The sequence below is a fragment of the Stigmatopora nigra genome, chromosome 1 (assembly GCF_051989575.1).
Source record: "Stigmatopora nigra isolate UIUO_SnigA chromosome 1, RoL_Snig_1.1, whole genome shotgun sequence".
NCBI lineage: Eukaryota > Metazoa > Chordata > Actinopteri > Syngnathiformes > Syngnathidae > Stigmatopora > Stigmatopora nigra.
The window spans coordinates 22,264,876-22,286,990 of NC_135508.1; the positions used below are offsets into that span (position 1 = coordinate 22,264,876).

At 39.6% G+C, this 22,115-nt stretch overlaps 1 protein-coding gene across 2 annotated transcripts; it reads left to right on the forward strand.

Annotated features, from left to right (window-relative positions):
• Nucleotides 1-2,113: 2,113 nt before the first annotated feature.
• stk35 (serine/threonine kinase 35) lies at nucleotides 2,114-16,062 on the forward strand. 2 transcript variants are annotated; one of them, XR_013327023.1, is made up of 3 exons: nucleotides 2,115-3,037; nucleotides 4,678-5,474; nucleotides 14,203-16,062. XR_013327023.1 is itself a non-coding variant. In XM_077721913.1 (2 exons), the coding sequence occupies exons 1-2, from the start codon at nucleotides 2,509-2,511 to the stop codon at nucleotides 5,409-5,411; spliced, it is 1,263 nt and encodes a 420-aa protein (XP_077578039.1). In that variant the 5' UTR covers nucleotides 2,114-2,508; the 3' UTR covers nucleotides 5,412-5,885. The 2 variants fall into 2 exon arrangements, 1 of the variants encoding a protein (XP_077578039.1); XM_077721913.1 differs by lacking the exon at nucleotides 14,203-16,062 and having other exon boundaries at nucleotides 2,114-3,037; nucleotides 4,678-5,885.
• Nucleotides 16,063-22,115: the final 6,053 nt, after the last annotated feature.

Consider the following 22,115-nt stretch of genomic DNA (forward strand, 5'->3'; position numbering starts at 1 on the left):
TCATTGCCCAGTGGCCATGCAGGAATTATTCATTTGTTAGCACAAGTCACTGCATTACAATCAGCAAAAAACGTCAAAACCTCCTGTGACTTTTTCCCACGATGCACCTAGCTAACTTCTTTATCAGTGTTGAGTGGACTCAGGAAAGATACAATAGGATAGGATCTTACTTAAATATATTTTCTGATGCTATGTAACAAACCTTACACACTAAATGGTCCATGTGATTCGGTTGAACAATCAGCCAAATCAACACTGAGGAACAAATTGAAAGCACAATGAGAAATAGTCTTGATGACACTATAGTTGCCTTGGCAAACGATGCTCCCATGCCTCACACCGTCCGAAAAATGAAACAAAACCACCCAAAAAATGAAAAACCCCAAGTTCCATTTTTGAAAAAATAATTACAAACAAACAAAAAATCTGAAAATGAGTAGTTGAGGAATACTGAAAGCAGAATGGAACCATAGCTAATGAAAATGTAAATGTACTGCATTTTCACGATTAGATGGTGCATCCTATTTAAAGGCACAGTGTCATTAACGAGTGCTATTTCTGTATTTGACACACATAAAGGACGCACCGCTTTGTTAAGGCGCACCACTCCGCATTACCACTAGATCATCTGTCAAAGTGGCGGCCCGCATCATTTTGTGTGGCCCGAGAAAGTAAATCATGAGTGTCAACTTTCTGTTTTAGGATCAAATTAAAATGCAGAGTAAAGATGTATATTACATTTCCTGAATTTCCACCTTTTAAATCAATAATTGTAATTTTTTAATCATTTTTTCTGTCTTTTTGTGTTGTGATAACAATTTTAGTATAGGTCCATATATTAAGCACACTGGATTATGAGGCGCCCTGTCTATTTTGGAGAAAATTTAAGACTTTTAAGCGTGCCTTATAGTCGTGAAAATACAGCAAATAAAGTTTGGTGAACTTGCACATATGAAGAAAACCCAGAACCCAGGTAGAACATACAAACGCCACATAGGAAGGTCCGGATTTGCGATTAAATCCTTGATCTCCAAACTGTCAGGCTGACACTTGGTCGCCATAAATGCTAGGATTTAATTTACTTGCTCTCTAAAGCGGTGATCCCCAACCACCGGTCCACGGGCCACCTGGTGTCGGTCTGTCAGAAAAAAATATATTAGCATTTTCCATTTCGCCTTTCAAGTTGAAATGAGAAAAGTTGTTATAATATTAATAAATTATTGCTATTATGTTTGGGAGGGCGGCCCGGCGACTAAGTAGTTCAGGCATCGGCCTCACAGTGAGGGACCTGGCTTCAAATCCAGTTCGGTCCACCTGTGTGGAATTTGCATGTTCTCCCCAGGCCTGGGATAGGCTCCAGAACCCCTTGCAACCTTAGTGAGGATAAAGCGTTTCAAAAAATGAGATGAAAGGCGATTATGTTTGGGACTTTTTCTTGCCGCCGTGGAGGACGTCCAAGCAGCCCCCCACCCTGACATAAACACACACTTTTGTCTTAAATTGTGTGAGAAAAAGTTTGGGGAGCGCCGCTCTAAAGGGTTAAAGGCCTCAAATGTCAAAATCAGGGGTAGCAAACTCTAGTCCTCGAGGGCCCCTATCCAGTCTGTTTTCCATGTCTCCCTTCACCAACTCACTTGAATCAAATAATCAGTATCATTATCAAGCTTCTGAGCAGCTTTCTGACGAGTTGATCATTTGATTTAGGTGTGTTATACATCTATTTATGTCTAAAATGTATTTTCCAGGAAAATACATTTTAGACATAAATAGATAGAGGAAAAGTATTCCTATATCTTCATTCTCACCCTCTTGCTACTGTGACAATGAAATTTCACGAATATAGGATGAATAAAGTTACCCCACCCAGTTGTCTGTTTTTTTTTTTTATTAAAGATCATGGATGCCAGGTTTTTTAACTGCTCTTTAAACGTTTTTTTACATCCCATCCTGCGAGAACGTCTGTGTTCAGGGATGCAGCATGGAGGGAGGGGCGGGGCACTCATGCCGCTGCACACGTGCTGGCGAGCTCTCGTGTTTCCCCATGCGCTCGAGTTTTAAATAAAGGGATCGAGGACTGCTGTGTTCAACGGTCATATTATTTCAATACTAAACCAGCTACATTTATTTCTTTAAGACGAATTCATAACGCTTGAATTGTCTTCTAGGACTCCGTTTGTTAAAACGAAACATTTCTCTTTCGTCTTTGTTCTTCGGTCTTCCGACCAATCAGCGTCGATCCTATTTGTTACGTCATAAAAGCCCGCCCCGTGTTCCGTGCTTGCTGGAACATTTTGTTTTGTTGGAGCCAAACTAATTCTCACTCTTGCCTTATTAAAGGCACCATTTTATGAGATCAACCGCTGCATATTGTTGACAAAGTGAAGTCCAAATACCCGTGGAACGCTCAACGACGCGTGGCAGGACGTCCACTTTGATGAGTTTGGAGTTAAAGTATAGACATGTGAAGCCGCGGATTACCCACGCTCTTTTTCTACCCAAAATTAAATCATGGACGGGAAAAAGAGAAAGGCAAACGGCGATGTAGGTAGGCGGAATGTGGCCGGAACGCCGACAAGAGAGGCAGCCAAAGTCCTCCGAGCTCTCATGGTGGAGGACAATAACAACCGCCAGGAGCCCATGGAGGTGGAAGAAGAGGAGGAGGAGGACATCGACTGCTTCTCTAGTAGCTTCCTCCGGACAGGTAGCGTAGAGTCTTCCATGCTGGTCCCCCTGTCTGTGCCGCCTAGATACACCTTGATCCGGGAGGTGGGTCGTGGAAGCTACGGCGTCGTGTACGAAGCTATAGCCCGGAATACCGGAGCCAGGCTAGCCGTGAAAAGGCTGCCGTGTGACGCCCCTGAGAACGCCGAGCTGGCTCTGGCCGAATTTTGGGCCCTGACCAGCCTGGAGAACCGACACCAAAATGTGGTACACCTGGAGGAGTGCGTTCTACAAAGGAACGGCATGGCCCAGAAGATGAGTCATGGCAACAAGAGGTCCAAACAATACCTGAGACTGGTCGAAACATCATTAAAAGGTACTCAGAATGTTGATGCTAGAAATCCCATTAAAAAATGTGGCAAACAAACTGTTAACTAGGGATGATTTTAAGGTTAAAGATGCAAAAAAAAGAGGTGAATCTTTGTGATCAACTGTGAAATATTTAACTTAAACACACTTAAATTGGCTGGCATGGAACCATCGCTTTTCAGTGATTGAACAATCGCTGCCAGCCCTTCCCATTTCAAACGGATAAGACGTCTATCGCCGTCAATAAATTAATTTGTGAAAGAAAACTTTCGGCGGCCCGGTGGGACGAGTGGTTAGCACATCGGCCTCACAGCTCTGTGGTCCTGGGTTCAAATCCAGGTTGGTCCAACTGCGTGGAGTTTGCATGTTCTCCCCGGGCCTGCGTTGGTTTCGTCCGGGTACTCTGGTTTCCACCCACATTCCAAAAACATGCATGGTAGGCTGTTTGTACACTCTAAATTTGGCCCTCGATATGGGTGTGAGTGTGCATGGTTGTCCTTGCTCCCTGCCTCTGGCCCAGAGAAAGTTGGGGTAGGCTCCAGCACCCCCACGAGGATAAAGCAGTTCAGAAAACAAGATGAGAAAAAAATTATTAGATTTTGAACAGTCCCTAAAAAGTTTAACACTTGTTTTTCAAGAAGTGTACTACACTCCAGGTGAGGTGAAAACTAGAGAAACTTCCACACTAAATTAACAAAGTTTTTCCAAATGATACCTTAATGCTAATATCCAACGGTAAATGTCATCTACTTGTTTATGAAAATTAACATCAGATTGCAATCCTTTTTCATGCAAATGCCTCAGAAACATATAAAAAATCAAGTTGTATCAACAAAGTACAAGAGTACTCAATCATTCACTGCTGCCCATTTTACATTCGTATTTAAAAATTTAAATAAAATCTTCAAGTCCCCTTGACTCTCCAATGTTTTTATTGCAGATTCCCTAAAACTACCAGTTAAAAATACACAATAGAAAAGTAAAAAAGAAAAAAAATATATATATATTTTTTTGCAACCGAATTCTAACTAAAGTAGTAATTACTACACATTGAATACTAATACTTATTCGAAATGAACCAGTCAGCATGAAGCAGAATTGCAGTCAATGTCAAGTTCAATGTCCCATCTATATGTGTCATGTTCGTATACATTTAGGACCACAAAGAACACTGTGTCTCCCCCAACTCACAGAAGAACACCGTGTACTTGGCAGTGTGTTGACCTATTTCTTCTTCTTAACATTATTTTGGCAAGACATTCGACAATTTCTATACAGTTAATAACTTATTTCACTTGGAATAAGTTGTAAATTGATCTTCTATGAGTTTTGTAAGTTATCAGGTTTGCCCTACTTACCACAGTGCTTTTTTTCCTCTCTGCCTCGCTTTTTTTTTTAGAGAGAATTCTGACCCGAAGTAATGATTGATATTTTTGACCCAAACCAAATTGCCACGGGTCGGGTTTCGTGTTTGGGTTAAAGATCTCACCTCTAATCCGGTGTCCAACTTTCCATAATGTTGTATTCATTGTCATTCATGCCTTCCCATTTAGATTTTTGCATTGAGCACAGACCAATTAGAGAAAAGATTGTTGTCACGTGATTTGTTCTGACATTTTTATTTGTTTTTTTTCTTCCCCCACAAAGGTAAACGCATTATTGGCCAGTCTTCAGAACCCTGTTACCTGTGGTTTGTCATGGAGTTTTGTGAAGGTGGCGACCTCAACCAATACATCTTGTCTCGACGACCGGACCCACAAACCAACAGAAGTTTTATGCGCCAGTTGACAAGCGCTGTGGCATTTCTGCACAGCAACAACATTGTTCACCGGGATCTGAAACCAGACAACATCCTCATTTCACAGAAATCTGGTGCACCGATTCTCAAAGTTGCCGACTTTGGTCTAAGTAAAGTCTGTGCTACCAGGAGTTCGAAGACCGCTGAGGACTTACCCACAGCAGGCGTGGGGAGCAACCAAAATAACATTGTCAACCTTAACAAGTTATGGTTGTCCTCTGCCTGCGGGTCCGACTTTTACATGGCTCCTGAGGTATGGGAGGGCCACTACACTGCTAAGGCGGATATTTTTGCTTTAGGTATCATCATCTGGGCAATGATTGAGCGTATTACTTTCATTGACGCCGAGTCCAAACGAGAACTGCTGGGCACCTACGTACGTCAAGGCTCAGAGATTGTTCCTGTCGGCGAGGCGTTGCTGGAGAACCCCAAAATGATTCTCCACATTCCTCAGAAGGCCAGAAGCTCCATGTCTGAAGGGGTGAAGAAACTACTTCAGGAAATGCTTGCTTTCAATCCTCGAGAGCGACCTGATGCCTGCCAGCTGGAGGTGCAGATGGTCCGGGTCACATGCGCCACGTGAGACCCACAACATCTGAACATTTTCTTACTTAAAACCATCAAAAGAGGGACCATGTTTTTTCAGGTAAGATAGTCAGTCTAATTTACTAGTTCTATACAGTTACAGGGACAGACCATGTGCTCGTAATATTTAAGAGCATTTATTTAAGGACATAAAATGTTGTGGCTAACAAGATCATTCATTTTATGACATCACTTGTACTCGACCACCGGTGAATTTGTTAATTTTGTAAAAAGAACACCATGAGTTAGGGCAGGCAATCTGGAATACTCACATTTGATTGGTTGAAAGAGTACCAACCAGCATTGATAAAATGTCCCTCTTACATCAAATGGCTATTTCCTGGAAATATATTCAATCATATAAAATATAATGTTATTGATGTTTTTCTTTTCTATTATTATATATTATCATAAAAACTAATTCAATTTTTTTATTGTATTAAACTATATTATTCCTGCTGGATGTACTTGATTAAGGAGTTGTTTGTCCATTTAAATTAGCATGATTAGCTATTGGCTCAATACAAATACCAAATCTCCTGCTGCTGGATGTACTTGATTAATGAGTTGTCTGTTCATTTAAATTAGCATGATTAGCTATTGGCTCAATACAAATACCAAATCTCCCACCGGTCTTAAAATCTGGGTCAAATTTATTTTTTTTAAATCAGTTTTAAAAAGGATTCAACATTTAGTGTACATACGAGCTTAATTCGTTCTGGGACTGAGCTCATATGTCGATATTCTCGTAACTCGAACAAACGTTTCCCAATGAAATGAACGAAAAACTAATTCATTTGTTCCAACCCTCGGAAAAAAACACCAAAAACAGGATATTGGATTGGAAAAAACGGTTTTATTTCTTCTAATTCACCATCTATTAACAAAGTAACACATAACTAGTGGTTTAATAGTAATAAAATGTGTTTAATAGAACTAAAATTAGATGGATTTCGTGGAGGGTAGAGAAAGAGAGAGGGACAGAAAGGGGGGGACTTTCCACGGCAACGCACTCGTAACAGAACAAACAAATTTAAATTAACTTGGATAAATAAATACAGACACTCAAACATATGTTGAATGTAACTTAGATTTTTATACCTTCTCCTGGCTATTTACCACGCCTCCACCCTCACGATTGCTATCGATGGGGTGTTTGCTGTTGTATTCCCTTCAGAATATTCCGCAAATGATGCACACAGATGTCCTCACAATAGGATAATGCACCACCACTTGCCAATGAGAGGATTTTCCTTTTTTGCTATTGGTGGCAACCAATTCACCCCTGAGAGCTCTCATGAGTAGTAAAGTCCTGGTCTTGATTTTTAATTTTTTTTCAACCATTTAGTATCCGTATCGCTCATCCTCGAATGAGTTGTGGGGGTTGCTGGAGCCCTTCCCTGCTGACTTCAGTCGAAAGGCAGACTACACCCTAGACTGGTCATCAGTCAGCCGTAGGGCAGACAGACAAGAGACAGACAACCATCTGCATTCACAATCATCACGCCACCGAGCGGAAATCGATCTTACACATGCCCGCTCTGAAATCAGATGAATGAACCACTAAACACCATAAGGGGTCTATATTTATTTATGTTACCTTATTTATTTGATTCGTTTTAAATCTTTAGTTAGCAGCAACAAGCATATTACCATAAACCACACCTAATCTAAGGCAAACATATCAACAAGCATTCTAATGTTTTAACTTCTTCAATGTTATTTTATAATTAAACTCTGGTTGCCTTTAAGTTAAGAACACCCTGCAACAACTGGATTTGCCAGTTTAAAACTTCTGCATCACACAGGCTTAGTTTCCACCAATAAACGGACTTCCTTTGTTGGATATGTGAGTTTTGGACAATCTCCAACAGCTCCCGAATGAGCTTCAATTCCTTTCATTTGATTCGCTGCTGCAGCACGGAAGGAACACCTGATGCAGCACATTTAATTTGTGATTAATCATGTGTTCAAATACCTAAAATGCAGTCAGTGCCAATTTGACAGAGGGATTTTGCTGCTTTCAGCATTCTACCCACAACCACTATGACAGGTACATTATGAGCAAAAACTGACTTGACTATAATAGTCCTGCAATAAATAGCTAACCATTTACACACAGCAGAGCCACAACTAGTGAAGGCTGGGTGGAATAATTAGTGACTTTAATCCATTCTGTTGAGAGAAGATTGAAGATATTTAAGGGAACATTGACCTTGTTAAACTTGTTTTAAGAATTGCTAATCTTTCGTTAAAATACCTTTGTCCGCATTTTCTTGAAAGAAAAAGGAGTATAATTCCTTTCTTTTGTATACCTTCCAGAAAAAAAAGAAATACATAGTTTGTTACATAAAAAGAAAAGAACGTTCATTGATTTATTTTCAACACCTGTTATCCTGGTCGGGGGATCAAGCAGTGCTGAAGCCTAGCCCGGCAAGGCGAAAAGCCGCAGTACACCCTAAATTGGTCGCCAGTCAGTCATAGGGCACATATACACATGGAACATTATCACTCACAATCACACCAAAGTCAGGTGAAAGGACAACAATGACTTCACTTTCCTTTAAACAGTCTTTGTTGTGTGTTTCTACATTCATGTGTACATGTTTTTATGAAACTGAGGGTTCTATGTAAGCTGGGTGCTTTTGCATTGGTTACTACACTCAACCTGCACTCTATTGGTCTGGTTTAAATGTAAAATAGACACCCTGCAAGTGTTTTAGTAAATGTTTAGTGCTGGACATTGCTTTTGCAACTCAAGTTTTTAGTTGTAAGCTCTCTTTAAACAAAAATAACTGAAAATGTATCAAATAAAATCAAAAGCGTTTATTGTCAACATGCACAGCTGCATATAATGACCATTGTCGCGCACAATTAATTAATTAATTTATCAATGTTCACAATTTCTCATAGCTGATCAGGAATGACAAATTAGCTGAAGAGCTCTCACGTTTTTATTAATAAATGTACAGTTAAACTATAAATGCAGCGTGGGAGGAGACATGATATAACTTTAAAAATACATTTTAAAAAAGAACCTTAGATGGGCTTCGCCGACATGGCCTGAAAACTTGGTGAAATCCTGAAAAGTAGGAAGTGTCAATAAATGGATGTCAGCTAATTTTACCCGAGTTTTTTCAACGGGGGAGGGGGGGGGGGGGGTTACTCAAAATATAGTGAAAAAGTTTACTTCAAGGGGTGAGGTGGTGTTTATCATCGTAAAACTAACCTCTGTAACATAATACAAAGTATTTTGCGTCAATGGGAACTCTGTTCAAGAGAAAAAGTAGTTGGAGAACCTAAAAATTCCTAGGTAGAAAAGCACTCGGAAAGCCAATAAATCCAGATTGAAACATCCGACAGTTACCTTTAAGATCCTGTATCCCATCTGCTATGAAGCACTTATTGTGTAAGGGCCTGTGACATAACACTCATTCCCCAACTATCCCTGTGATTGCTGATGCACTCTGAGCACGCCATTGTGTGCCTGAATCTAGCTGCTCCAGATTAGTTCTCTCGCAGCACGATGAGAAAGCATGTTATGCAATCAGCCTGCATGGCTGCAACTGGTTCACTCAGAAACATGTCATCAGCGCAAAAGGGATTACAGCTTCAGAACTTTGCTGGAGCATGGTCAGATGTTCATGTCACTTGGTGGTATTCATGTCACATATAGGTTAACTGCTGTTGAGGCCATGACACCAGTTGTCACTAATGGGATTGTGTACAAGTGGCGGAAGATGACCTGTACAGGATTTGCACTCAGTGGGAAGCTATCAGTGACAGCCTGCGTCATTAGCGTGGTAAAAATTGTCCAGACGCTTTTTTTTCAGAGCTGATGACTTTAGACCAGGCATCCTTAATTAAACCAGCCTGATTTTTGTTCCAACTTGATCTAGCACAAAGAGTTTGACCAATTAAGTTTCTGCTAAAACAAGCAGTACGATCAATAGACTGCACTTGCAAAACAACGGATTGGTGAAAAGATGCTGTCAGAGTTGGAATATTGGAGTGAGGTTGGAATGAAATCCTGCAAACCCTGCGGCTTTTTGTGGAATAGGGTTAGTCAGGTTAGCCAGTCAAACCTGGCTGGGTGGATACAAGTTAGACAAGTCTATTCCTTTTTCTAAGCAAATGGTTGATAAATAGATAGCCTCATAATCAGCTGAAATATAGCCATTCAATGCAAATTGTTGTTTTCATCTCCAACACTACGGACATAAGAACAATACATAATTTTGTCGTGGGTAGTACTATGCACTAGAACTGCGTAACATGGCGGTTTTGAAATAAATTAGTAAACTGGCCAAGTATCGGTGTCTTTAAATCCTCAAAATCAGATGACCTGAAGTTGTAAGCAAAAATATGTGATTATTTTTATAAGCCAAAACTTTAGCATTAACACAGTTCTAGTGTACGGTATATAAGTATTAAGTCAAATACTATTCGTCCTAAAAGATCTTCTTAAAAACTTTAGAATCAGTTATTAAACATGAAAAGTGACTTGTCTTTTAAGTTTAACACAACTATTTTTTTTCCTCATTAACGCATTGTGGTGGATCACTATTTGAAGGAAGTGAACACTAACCACTGTTGGCACCCAAAAACCTTACTTTTAGAATCATAATACTGTCATGTGTCTGGAACATTTCTGACTAAGTCAGGGCCACATTTAAGCCTAAATTTAATTTGTATGTATATCATGAACGCATGTTTAAAAACGGCATTCTTTTACAATCTGGTCGCAATAGCCTGGAGCAACTTCCATTTTAATAAAGACGACAGTTATTTAGTATTGGTCTCCAGGAAATCAAGTTCTTTGCGCAGCCATTTCAAGGCACGATATGTACACGTAACAGAAATAGTGATCTAAGCCTGGGCGGTTGTTACGTACACGCTGAGAAATACCTCATATAAACCAAACTACTTTTACAAGGTTTTGGGAGTAGGTATTATAACTCCAGTGACAGTTATGTAACAATACCTCACAACGGTGGTTAGGATTTTCAAGCTTACATTATATTCATTACCAAATTAAGCTTGAGCATGATCGTCATGGTGATTTATCATCGTCCATTGTAAAACTGTCATTTAAGCTAATGGTATCCTGTCATAACATGAATTATTGATTTAAAGAGACATGGCCACCATCTGTTGTAGAGAGAGTTTTTTCTTCTTATTTGAACACGTGTATGAGTTTTCCACCAGTTACCATATAACCAAAAATTCAATTCAATTGTTTTAAAATCAGGCATTAGTTTTCCGTGAAATTGAAACTAATGCCATTATTTACATAGATCGTAACTGTTGACTACAATATTAAAGCTGTACATTGGCTACGTATTAAAACCGGGAAAGTTAACTACTTAACCTACATGTTAACTCACAATTTAAATTGATGCAGTTAATTATTTTAATTGTGCACTAGCATCAGAGGCATCACCGAAAAAGTAAGTCTTATCTGCTTTATTTTTTATTAGTAGCCGAACACGATTCAATTGAGAACACCATGTCTTCTACATCATCTTGATAGACCAAAAATGTTGGTTTAATAATTATGTGCAACTTTTACTATTGTATCTTCTCCCGTATTTTTGGACTATAAGTCTCACCCGAGTATAAGTCGCACGAGCCAAAGAATGCACAATGAAAGGAAAGAAAATATATTATTTGCATGTGAGTAAAAGTTATCTAAGATTCATTCAATAATATTTCTGTACTGCTTATCCCCAGTTATTCAACATTATACATTAAACGGGAATGGGAAAATTGGGAACAACAGTCAAAATAAGCAGCTGTTAACGTAACAAACATGTTTTGGACATCTGTAGGCTAAACACACTGCATAACAAAATATTGTCATTCAGAGTGGAGAAAAACAAAGATATATATAACTCAAACCTGTGTATAAGCCCCAGAAACTGTTATTATTGCTTGTAAGGTGACAACTGTTGGCAATATTTTGGCAAGTCGTATAACATGTGCCCCACCTTTCAGACTTCAGAGTCAAATTTCTCCCGAACAATTTAGGAAATAAATGGCAAAGGGAATAAAAAGGTCATTAGTATTTTGTTGCTTTCATTTAAATAGATCGCTTGGTCTCAACAACCTGTATCTGTATTGCATCAGAAAAAAAGTTATCCAACATACACCTATGCTTACATAAGAGATCATTAAACAAGAACGGCATCCATGAGGAATGTGTTTCTTTGCGTGCCTGCCACACACCTCCAAAGAAAAACCGAGCCTATAAAAATTTTACACGCCATCCAGTAATCACTGAAGTCCCACAGACTTGAGCAAACAGGAAACCAAACCCCTGGGCACTCGAAATACCAGTCACAACTGGTTTCGGCAATGTTTACTTTAGAGTCATATACTAAAACAAAACAAAAACCAGACCTTCTTCTTTAGTCTTTTCAGGTTTTAATGTGACTTTTGATAAAATTTTAATTACTAGGCCTGTTTGTCAACATGTGTACACTCCGCTGTACCCAACATTCTAAATGGTGCATTGTGTTTACAAAATCCAGAATGCTCCACCTCAGTTTGCATGTCCCTGCAAAGGACATTTTCACTGATATGTGTGTGTGTTTTGCTAAGCTGACCCACTTTTTTATATCATGTGTTGCTCTGTTATGCAACTGAAGAGTGGTGTACTGCAAGCAGCAGCCTAGTCTGTGGCCTTCTAGCTGCTAGTCTATTTTTGGAGAGCTCAACACATGTCCTATCTATCACACACACCTTAGGATTTTACTGCTTGAGTAAGCTATACAGCGCAGTTTTACTGTCATTCATAAGCTTGACAATGTATGCTGTTTAAGACATTTAATAAATTATTGATTTGAGTTTCACGTGCTTCAGATATGCTGCCGATGGAGTGAACAAAAAAAAAATCAAAAATGCTGTAGCCAATGCACTTTCAGTGGGTTATTGACTTGGGCAATTAGCCAAATAAGTGAAAACTTGCGAATAAGATTATTAGCCCCAAACCTGCAATTAACTCTTTACAGGGTAAGTGATATTTTGTTCACTTAAATTTATATTGGTTCAGGCCAAAATTAACCTGTTTATTGTATGTATCGTATTGTATGGAAAAACAAATACAGTCATGCCTTGAGATACGAGCTTAATGCGTTCCGGGACCGCGCTTGTATGTAATTTACTCGTATCTCAAATCAAAGTTTCCCATAGAAATGAGCTAAATACAAGGCCATTTGTTCCCACCTTCTGGAAAAAAAAATACCAAAAAGAGGATATTACAATGGAAAAACTTTTATTGGTTGTAATTTACCATCTACTAACAGAGTAAAAAATAACTATTGGTTATGATGTTTATTACTATAAGGGTAACAAACAGTGACTTTACTTGCCTATACTGCCATTGTTTCTGTGGCCCTCCTCGCCATCTTCATAAGGAACAACGTGACGAGCGAAATCAATGAGTGAATGCGGGGCTTGTTCCCCCCATAGTGCTCTTTCATAATTCATAATAGAAGCACTTGTTTCACCTTTGTTGTTGCCTTCCTTAATGGCTCCATATCTTATCTTTTTGTGTACTTTATGTCTATTTATAAACGATAAAAAACTGTGAGCAAAAGGGATTCTTTTATAATCCGACTTTCTCGGCGCCAGAACAACCTTAAACACTATCTTGAACCTTATTGGTCCATATTCCGTGCACATTGGTAACATTCACGTGAATGACTGTTCAACATCTTTCCATGACACTACAATCGTAAGCCTTTTTACCTTTTTGCACTGTTTGCATGTCCATCTTTATCTTCTGTCATTCATCACTTACAAAATCCTATTATTGTTGTGTATTAATACCAGAGCTTTTCATGTATGGCTCTCCTTACAGACCGATGAGGAAACACGTTTGTTCTCCATTGTTTTTGAAGGGCTCTGCACTTCGATTGGCGCTCTCTGCCACACTGTTTTCCGTCCGTCACTTAGAGTCATGTCAGGAACAGTCAAATCGCATGTAAGCTTTCCAGATTGAAAAGCATCTTGTCCAGATCGGCTATGAAACGATACTTATTGTATGTGGTTTTGGTCTCTCTGTCAGTTGTGACTCTTTAGCGTACAAATAAGCCACTTTGAATGTGAATGGGTTAAAGTTCCAGTGGTCTCAAACGGGTCCTCAAAGTGTTACGATCTCGCCGCGTAGTGCGACGCGATCGTAGGGGAAGTTGAACCCAGATGCAGAGTCGCCGAAGTAAATGGAAAGGTGAGGCAGATCTGTTGCTCTTGTAGGTTGATTTAATAAACGGGGTAACATAACATAAACAACTTGGCTTGACCACTCATTACAAACGAAAAGAACATGCGGCGTGGCGTCAATGGAAACGGCAATGACTAACAGGAAAAACAGGAAACGAAACCAGGACTAAACCAGAACGATCCGACGGCGTCCACAGAAAATCATAATGCTTAAATACCAAAAATAATCTAATCACGTAATTAGTGACAGCTGATAGTTATCGTGACGTCATGCCAGGAAAGGCAATCCAGCCACTCCTGACACAAAGGGCCGCAGTGGGTGCAGGTTTTCATTCCAACTCAACAAGGATACCTTTTGCAAGTGCAATCAGTTAATTAGAGTCAGGTGCCACTTATTTTAAAGACACCTGATTGGTTAAAATGTCGGCACTGGATCGGTTGGAACAAAAACCAGGACCCACTTCGGCCCTATGTGGAACTGGTTTGAGATAACTCACCGTTAAACATTACATTTTGCCTAACAAGGTTCAACTGTAAACATTTTTTTTTCTCTCTCTTTGCAGGTTTTTTTTTACCGTATGGATGGGAACCCTTGACCGTGAAAGAAAATTGGACAATGCGAAACTGCGACGAGCACATCACCTTCAATTGGCACTGATGTGGACATCTGCCTCGGTTGGGACCAGTATGCAAATGACTCTCTTCTCGCACCTCCCACGATGAAAACTCTTCACTATGTAGCAGTTGTTTTCTTCCTCACTGGCTTATTTTCAGTCATTGTGTTCAATCTAGCATTTGTAGTGTACTTTTGCTTCCTTAAAATGAACAGGTTTTCCAATGGTGTGCCTTAAGCAGGGTGATTTAAAACTGTAACGTACTCACTCTCTAATTTCTCTTCACCTGACCTTGTGAATAGACGGCAAGGGTAGGAAGAAGTATCCAAACAGAAAATTCTTGAGGCATTTTAAAGAATTTTGTAGACACCGAGTGCTCCAGCGATCCAATTGTACATCAGACCAAAGCGTGAGGTAGCATTTTGTTTGAGTGACTCTGCAAGGGTGGTGGGCTTCATGTTAAACCTTATCTAATATGGAGCTACCTTATTGTCAACACCCTTTATTTGTCAGTAAAATCCTCAGGTTCTTGACAAGTCAATACGAAGAAAGCATCTGGCTGTCTCGCGTGCTAGAGCTAGCTAGACATGCTAATATTTTCCTTGACCTTGACTTTGTTGTACTCTAGTTCCTGTAATGTGTTCTCCTTGGACAGTTGGCATGCAATAGCGAGACAATCTCAAAAAAGAAATGGGAATGTATTGTCTGTTTCTTCTTTGACCATTGTTAACTCTTTTGCCACTGACGACGTGGCTTTTCATCTTTCTGCTGTTGATTTCAATGAGGTTATCTCTAGATTATCCATTCCAATTTATCCACCCATTTCATTATATGCAGCAGTGTATAATGACGATACATAAAGCCTTTTGATTTGATTCGATTTGAATTCATTTGAAGTGGGTGGATGGCCGTGAATGAGCGTGAAAGAAATGTGGATGTCTCCTAAATCAACGACCAATAAATAATAAACTACTGATGAAAGCATTATATTCACTGCAGAGGGATGAAAAGAGCTACATGATTGGATGTCTATCATTGTTCGCATCATTGGTGTCCAAACTTTTTTCTCTGAGGGATTTTAAAAAAAATCGGCCGATTTGAAATCCTTCTACTTTAATTTTTTAAAGAAAGGATCCAAATTAGGTTAAAAAAATGATTTTAAAACGTTTTTTTTAAATATGAACTCATGAGCCAAACATTTTTTGCTTTCTGTTCATTTTCTGCTTTCAATGGCAGCGATCAAATGCCGTTAAGGCAGTCAGACATGATGAACAATACCAGCTTTCCAAGTTGAAATGGATTTGATGTCTGATAATAGAAAAAAAAGAATACAAACAGTGTTTTAAATTTATGTCAAAAATTTTAAGTGCAATATAGGCTTTATTGATGAATTGAGATTCTTGTGTTGGCCATATTCAATTATACTGAATATGATTTTTATTGTTTGCTACTGGCTGATAACTGGTCAGCAGGCTAGAGTTGTCTTAAGTTTAGACACCATTGGTTTAGCTATAGATTTTACTTAATAAATGACAAAAACACTGCTTCCACTTCCACAAAAAAACCTTCACACTATGCAAAATGTTTCACTGCCTCACTGGGAACAATTTACAAAAACTGTGTGTAATAGGTTGTATGTCATTTATTATACAAACTTTTTATAGTGCATTTTTCCTGATGTGTTCTAAAATCTGTTTATTTTATGTACTGTGGGTCTTTTTCTTACTAGGAGCCATTTAGTTATTCGTGCTTTTGGTTTTTTCTGTGAATATTTTTGACTGTTTCTGCAAATAAACAATCCAAACTAAATTGATCTTTTTTTGTGTGTTTTCCTATTAAATTTTACCTCAGTACTCATGCAATTGGGAGGCAATGGTTAGAATGTAGCCTCTTTCCACTCACCATCACAGTACGGAAGGTAGCATCGGTATAATAATCCGAAACCACAAGCCTTTAATCTACTGTGGGAAGAATCTGCGTCATTGTGATCTGTCTGGATTATGACCTCGATAGACGTTTACCCGTCTGAGCTAATCTATACTGGGACCATGACACAGCATTCGCCTGAGTTCAGGAGTTTCCAAAACTACATTGGTTAAAAAGAATTATTTAGCACTGTCAATGGGATTTTCTAGATTTGCTTTGATCACACACCAGCTAATTTGAGTTTAAATTTACACAAATTCTTTTCATTAGCAACATGATGTGAACAAGATCAAAATATATTGTCGTAATACGTAGGATTCTGGGGGTAAAGTTAAATCAACCGTGGGTACATTTATCCACCCTGTATGCCACAAATTGCGATTCTTTACCCACAAATATCCCACTGCTAAGTAATCTATACCCACCGATTAGCAATAACAAACAACAGATTAGTAATAGGAGTTGGCATGTTCTACCCGGGCCTGCGTGGGTTTTCCCCAGGTACTCCAGTTTCCTCCCACATTCCAAAGACATGCATGGTAGGCTGATTAGACGCTCTAAATTGCCCCAAGATATGAGTGTGAGCGTGAATGGTTGTCTCCTTGTGCCGTGCGATTGTTTGGCCACTCATTCAGGATGTCCCCCACCTCTGGCCCAGAGTTAGCTGGGATAGGCTCCAGCACCTCCCGTGACCCTAGTGAGGATAAAGTGGTTCATAAAATGAGATGAGATGGGATTATTAATAGGGTATGAACAAAATGTAGCAATCTGTACTATCCAAAGATTGGTAATATGTACCCACCGATTTGTAATATCCAGCAACATATTATTAATATGTACCCACATTTTACTCCTTATTAAAATGCGGATCGTTGTAAATTGTGTACAGATTCTAAACTGGGGTACACATTTCCATATTTTTCTAACCTGGCACTACTAACTTGGTTCTGATTAAATGTCATTTTCATTTACATAACTAGTTCAAATAAAAGATACTAGTACTTAATTTATCATTGGAATTTGCACAGAACAACACAATTCATATAATATTAGGATCATGATTTGCTTGGACACATGCTGTGCTCTGTCTTAATTCACTACTTTAAAAATACAAGTGTCAAATTATTTGATTATATTTTGTATAGAAACAATGCAATTCAAATAGTAACTCAATGATAAAAACTATGAAATTGAATGGATAATTAGCATTTGTTTGGGAATGCAAAAAGAAACAGAAATACTTTATTTAGACATCTTATTCAGTTTAAATGTATAAATTCATTTCTTAGTTTTAAAGACAGGGACATTGGAAGATGAATGGATGTAAATGTGTTTCTAGAAAATGTATCATTTTGCACCATAACGACATTATCCTCTTGCAAGTGCCTGCCTAAATGATGATTTATTTGTTATTTTAACTATAGATCCTCTCAACCTAAACAAATCCAACCACATTTTATAACGCTTGAAACTCCATCTAACATAAAATGGAGATTAATGTGAGTGAGTGAGTGTATGAAGGGAAAATGCAAGTAGCAGTGACAGAACAGCACATTGCACAGGGAACATTATGTCCTTGAATGCCTGCTGTTTGGTACTTGATGTGACATGAACAAAGCTTAGTATACAATGGATGGAGCAGTGCTGCCCCCTGACGATCATTTTAACAACTACCAGTGTTCAGAAAGCCAGTGAAATTCATTCATTTTCCGCACCGCTTTCTTCTCAACGGAGGCAAGGGGTGCTGGAGCATATCTCAGCTTACTTCAGGCCCCAGGCTGGGGACACACTGAATTGGTGGCCAGCCAATCGCAGGGCTCGAGGAGACAAAGGACAACCATTCCCTTCTCACACTCATACCTAGGGGAAATTTGAAGTGTTCAACCTGCCTTAAAACACATTTTTGGGATTTGGAAGGAAATCCAGAGTACCCGGAGAAAACCCACACCTGCAAACTCCACACAGTGCAGACCCACCAGAGATTGACCCTGGTACTGTGAGGCCGACACGCTCACCACAAGTCTACTGGTCCACCAGCTAGTGAAATATTGAATGAAATGAAGGTTATCCTTTGTATAGGGGTGGGGGACACCCTGAATTGGTGGCCAGCCAATCGCAGGGCACGAGGAGACGGACAACCATTCATGTGCACACTCTTACATATGGGCAAATTAGAGAGTCCAATCAGCATACCATGCACGTCTTTGGAATTTGGGAGCAAACCGAAGTTCACAGAGAAAACCCACACAGGCCCGGGGAGAACATGCAAACTCCCATACCTGTCAACTTGTATGTTTTACACGTATTTTATACGTTTTTTAACCATTTCAAATCATGTACGCTGTACACCGACTTTTGTACGGGGAACATCTTTGTTTAAAAAAAATCGCCAATATATATGAAAACCGATCTCAACAAGACCGTTTTGGCTAAAATCCAGACAGTCTCGTAGGCTGGTAGCCAACGACACTACTGTCATCGATCGTTACTATTGTCACGGTATACCAGCAAAAATTATCCTCAATCGTATGTATTTTTTTAGCGGTGCGTACGGCAATATCGATAAAGGATGACATGCGCATGCGTAGATATACATAGAGTAAATATCGTGGAAGCAAGCATGGAGGAGCCACATAGTAAGAAACCTGTTACCGCGAGTAAACATAAGTCGTCCGGTGTTTGTATGGTTTTGGGGGGTTTGTACGGGGAATCATAATCATTTATAAGGGCAGTTATCGGCAGAGGTTGACAGGTATGAACTCCACATAAATGGACCGAATTGGATTTGAACCCAGGACCTCAAAACCGGACTGCCCCAGTTTGTAAAAATAGTTAAATAAAACAAGATTTAAATAAGAGATAATAATTACAGATTTCTTATTGCCAGTAACTAATCTGATAAACGGCCTTTCAGTTAGTTCAAATTGGGATGACGTACTGTGAATGCTACGTTTCAGTGCCATTGGCGAACAATCATTGCCAATCTCGCACTCAAAAGGGATTGGACATCTAGCGGCGTCTCTGTTAGGTTAAATTAGGGGTAAGAAACTGCCACTTTGCAGAAATTGGACAAGAAAACTAAGGGAAACAAAACATTCAGTGTCATCCAGAAACGGAAAACTCTAAATTATTTCCTTTCACAGGCATGACTTTTGTACTAATACATGCTATTTTGCATAACATGGACACGGTGTCCATCTCAAGGACACTGGCAGCATCAAGGAACTATTCAAATGTCCTATTTGTCCACATTGTTAATGCAGAAAAGATGAAATCTGCTTCAATGACTTTGTGTAATCAATCATGAGCTTAGATGTCTCATCATCATCTGAGCTGCAATCACTACAGGGCTTTTGTTGCAAATCCGTCTTATCAGTTCTTTTTAAATGTCTCTCTCATGTCCTATAGAGCCATTGATGAGACTCTGCTTTTGCTTGCGTCCAATCAGCAATCAGCAGTGGTGCCCACTCAAGGACAACAGTTATTCAAAGAGTCACAAACACGTCAGGCCACGTCACCATCCCGCCGTTCAGAATTCCAAATACTTTTTGTTTCTTTGTTATAAGGAGAAACATTCCAATTACGTCTTTGATGTCAACTCCTGGGGCCCCGGCGCTAGCTCGTCACAGTGATGTTCTAATCCACGTAATTTCACCTGTGCGGAGTTTGCATGTTCTCTCTGGGGTTGCGTGGGTTTTCCCTGGGTACTCTGGTTTCCTCCAACATTCCAAATACATGCATGATAGGCTGATTGGACACCCTAAATTACCCCTAGGTATGAGTATGAGCGTGGATGGTTGTCCGTCTCCTCGTGCCTTGTGACTGGCTTTCTACCAATTCAGGGTGCCCCCTACCTCGTGCCCGAACTTGGCAGGGATAGGCTCTGGCACCCCCTGGGCCCATTGTGAGGATAAAGTGGTTCAGAAAATGAATAATTGTTATAAGGAGAAAGCATTACAATTGTGTCTTTGATGTCAACTCCTGTTGGCCTGACGGAGTGGTGGTTACCACATCAGCCTCATAGTTCTGGGGTCCTGGGTTCGAATCCAGGTCACTCAACGTGGGTAGAGTTTGTATATTCTTCCCGGGCAATGTGTGGGTTTTCTCTGGGTACTCCAGTTTCCTGCAACATTCCAAAAACATGCATGGTAAGTGGGTTGGACAATCTAAATTTCCCACAGGTAGGAGTGTGAGCGTGAATGGTTGTCATTTGTCTCCTCGTGCCCTGCGATTGGCTGGCCACCAATTCATGGTGTCCCCCGCCTCTGTATGGGATAGACACACCCCGCGACCCTTGTGAGGATAAAAAAGTTGAGAAAATGAATGAACTCGTGTGAGGTTTCCTGGCGTCCAGAGTGCCACTTGTTAATTTTGGCGTTAAATGTCAGACACGAATGATTTAGAGGTTTAGACATAGACATTGAAATGCCACAGGTGCAACTAATTTCGTGTGATCCCTCACCCTGAACGGGAAGGCAGAAGTTGCACTGGGAACTGTTGGAGAGCTAGAGAGATTAGCCACATTTTAAATCAAAAGGACTCAACGTGTCTCCCGGTGGATCGCAGATATCTTTCGATTTATTGGGAGATGAAGGTGATGGATTCGAGCAGGGGTGGCAAACAAGTTAGACACAAAGTGCAAAATATGTTAAACTGTTAAAGTCAAATAGCCACACTACACAGTGACCTGCCAAAACAGACAGACACACACACAAACAGACAGACACACACACACACACACACACACACACACACACACACACACACACACACACACACACACACACACACACACACACACACACACAAAAACACACAATTAGAACCATATTATTCACCATGACACTTTCTTCCCCATACTTCTTTAGTTTTTTTGTGAGTGTTTTAAGAGAGAACAAAATAAGAGAAACATGAAACGCAGCAAAGAGCCACAGTGTATACAAAATACGATAAGAAGCAAAGAGACTTATTTATTTTGGCCGGGAGCAGCATGCGGCTCGTGAGCCTCGTGTTCTGCTGAATTGAGGAAGAACGGGAGCAGGGACATTACTAACTTTATATACACCAAAAAGGGGCCTTTGCTGTTCACATTGGATATAGAGTATATAGAGAATAATTGTTAGTTGATCCGCCCCTCGCAGACAAAACGCATTGGACGTCTGCAAACATCAATGGCAGATGATATGATTGAAGAGTGTAAGTTTAAAAAAAAAGAAGAATTGGATGCCTTTTTTTCGGTTATCAAAATCAAATCAAAGTTTCAAAGGGGGGCCAATAAAAAATTTTGAATTCATTTTTAATGTGAACATGGGAAAGTATTGCATTATTATGACAAATAATATATTTAAAAAATATATCTATAAATAAATGGATTTTATCGTGAAATGGGTGACATTTGGAGAATGCACCAGGTGCACTAATTAAACTACAGTTGAGTGTAAAGCTGCATGCAAGAAGCATGTAAAGATATGAATTAATTCAGGAGACTTATATAAACAAATTGGAAGTTTAGTCCTGAAGGGACTTGTATGTAGACTTAATAGAGTATTCATACCTGTCAACCTCGAACCATTTGTGATCTTACCAAATTTTGTTTTCCCCCTTACATATATGTATAAATACATGGAAAATCTTACCACTTTACTTTTTTGTAAAAAATCACGAACAACAAAATGAAAGTAAACATAAACAAGGGAACAGGAAACGGAAATCACATGGTGAAAGTGTTACAAAACGAAATGTTTATCATGATCTTTTTTTTTTAGCCAATCAGAGGCGCCGGTACATATATCACTTGGCAGACATGCGTTTCCGGGAACGATTCTCAAAATCACCGTTTAGCGTACCATTTTCATGTGTACAGCGTACCAATATAAAAATGGGCTTTCAGTTGTACCAATTACGGCGAGAACGTACCAGTTGACAGGTATGAGTAT

Excerpts from the sequence above, each read along its gene's own strand:
- stk35 (XM_077721913.1), top strand. The coding sequence starts at position 2,509 with ATGGACGGGAAAAAGAGAAAGGCAAACGGCGATGTAGGTAGGCGGAAT. Across the intron at positions 3,038-4,677 it reads GGTCGAAACATCATTAAAAG|GTAAACGCATTATTGGCCAG; the intron begins GTACTCAGAATG and ends TCCCCCACAAAG.